The sequence below is a fragment of the Gavialis gangeticus genome, unplaced genomic scaffold, assembly GCF_001723915.1.
Source record: "Gavialis gangeticus isolate Ggan-Ray unplaced genomic scaffold, GavGan_comp1, whole genome shotgun sequence".
Classification (NCBI taxonomy): Eukaryota; Metazoa; Chordata; order Crocodylia; family Gavialidae; genus Gavialis; species Gavialis gangeticus.
In genome coordinates, this window is record NW_017729018.1 from 14631907 (window position 1) to 14633564 (window position 1658).

Sequence of the window (1658 nt, forward strand, 5' to 3'; positions counted from 1 at the left end):
TGTAATGTGGTTATTAGATGGATCTCACTGCATTTCATTATTTTGCCTTCTGCCCCTTTCCTCATTTCATCTTCAGCCTCCCCTCTCCCTTCTTGGGGATGGTTTGTGGCAGCACGGTTAAGTCTTAAAAAGTTCTGACTGGAAATGCAAGATCTCTGTGGCCCTGAGGGCAGGAACAATTCGATGTGTGTGTTTGAAAACAAATCACATAATGACTTTAAAAAGCTTAGACGTGTGAAAACAAGAACAGTTTTGCCCTCAGGACAGTTGCATTTAAAATCACAGTGAGCTGAACATAACCTCTTCTCCTCATTTAAAGGGCAGATGTGTCTACCTCCCTCCCTCAATCCTCTCCTTATGTCTGCTAGCAGCCTCCAAAGTCATCGCACAGCCCGACAGCAAAAAACCTGCACATGGTTCTTAGCAGGAAACACTAAACTGGATTACAAAAGAGACATGTGCATAGCTGGTTGTGCTGACTTGTGACCTTACACCTTGTCACGCTGCGGAGAGAGAGAAGCAGAAATAAACAGCTTGGCTAGACACCTTGTGAGCCATAGTTTGGAAAGATTCAAAAAACAGAGTTCAGAACATGAAACCATTATTCCTGCATTGTTCAGACTAAAGTTGCATGCAGCTATTCTGTTCGAGCTTCTTCCCTATCACATGATCTTCTCAAGGGTGGAACAAGACTATTATGCTGCCAATTATCTACACAGCAGCAAGAAAACCAGGGGTATCAAAAATTAAGACTGTGTCCTTTTTTTCCCTAAAGGTGGGGAGGCAGAGGAACAGACATCATATTCCAGGAACAAGCAACAGGCTTGAGGCAGGCGTTCCTGGGATTGCATCCAGGTCTGACACATGTGGGGTGGCCTCAGGTACATCATCCCTTGTGTGGCAGTTCCACTGGAGGATACTAAAAGAGACCAGCACTAACCAGTCTGTGCTTTGGAAATGTAAGGCCAAACTTCAGAGGACGTGCATCAGGAGAGCTCAACTGAATTCAGCACACTGGACAAGTGCTGCTATTTCTGTCTTATATGGGCAAGGAAACTGGAAACCTTACCTTGGGCCTGGCAGTGCTGCATTCAGCCAGCAAGTTCTTGCAGTTCTTGTGGACGTTCACAGCACAATCTGAAATGTAAAAAACATTTAAATTATTCTTTCTGTTCCCACCTCAGCAGAGGGAAAGAAGCGACAGGCTTCAGATTCAAAAAGGGTAGGAATAAATTCAAGTACTGCAATAGAAGGACTAATTTTGCAACTTGATGTCACACCAAAATATAACTTGAAGAATGAGCACACAGAGCCATTATAAAGAACTTGCAGAGAGAAGACCCTCTGCTAGAGAAACAACACCATAACCAGAGCACCTGTCGTACTTCTCTGGCTTGCAGCCTACACCAAGGCACTATCCCACAAGTGAGGGATTTGTTCCAAACCTAGTGCACTAGGAGGATATAACAGATTCTTACTGTAACCCAGGGGCACAGAGCAGTAGTCTTCATTTACACGGACTTCGGCAGAAATAGGAAATATTTCTCTATGGTACATTAAGTGCTATCAACTGCTCCAGTATGCTATAATATTAATACCTCGAGTACTGCAAGTGTGGTAGGCGGAGGATGGGGCCTGTCCAATTCAGAGATTTGTCC

The 1658-nt window shown here is 44.3% G+C and overlaps 1 protein-coding gene across 3 annotated transcripts in view; it reads right to left on the minus strand.

Moving 5' to 3' along the window:
* The window catches only part of ARHGEF18 (Rho/Rac guanine nucleotide exchange factor 18), a 55112-nt gene that overhangs the window by 45126 nt on the left and 8328 nt on the right, over positions 1 to 1658 (minus strand). For all 3 annotated transcript variants that reach the window (XM_019513643.1, XM_019513642.1, XM_019513644.1), the window contains exon 2: positions 1070 to 1137. Coding sequence is in view for 1 of the 3 variants with exons in the window: in XM_019513642.1 (XP_019369187.1) it covers positions 1070 to 1091 (22 nt within the window). In the remaining 2 variants the exon portion in view is untranslated. The remainder of the gene's footprint in view (positions 1 to 1069; positions 1138 to 1658) is intronic.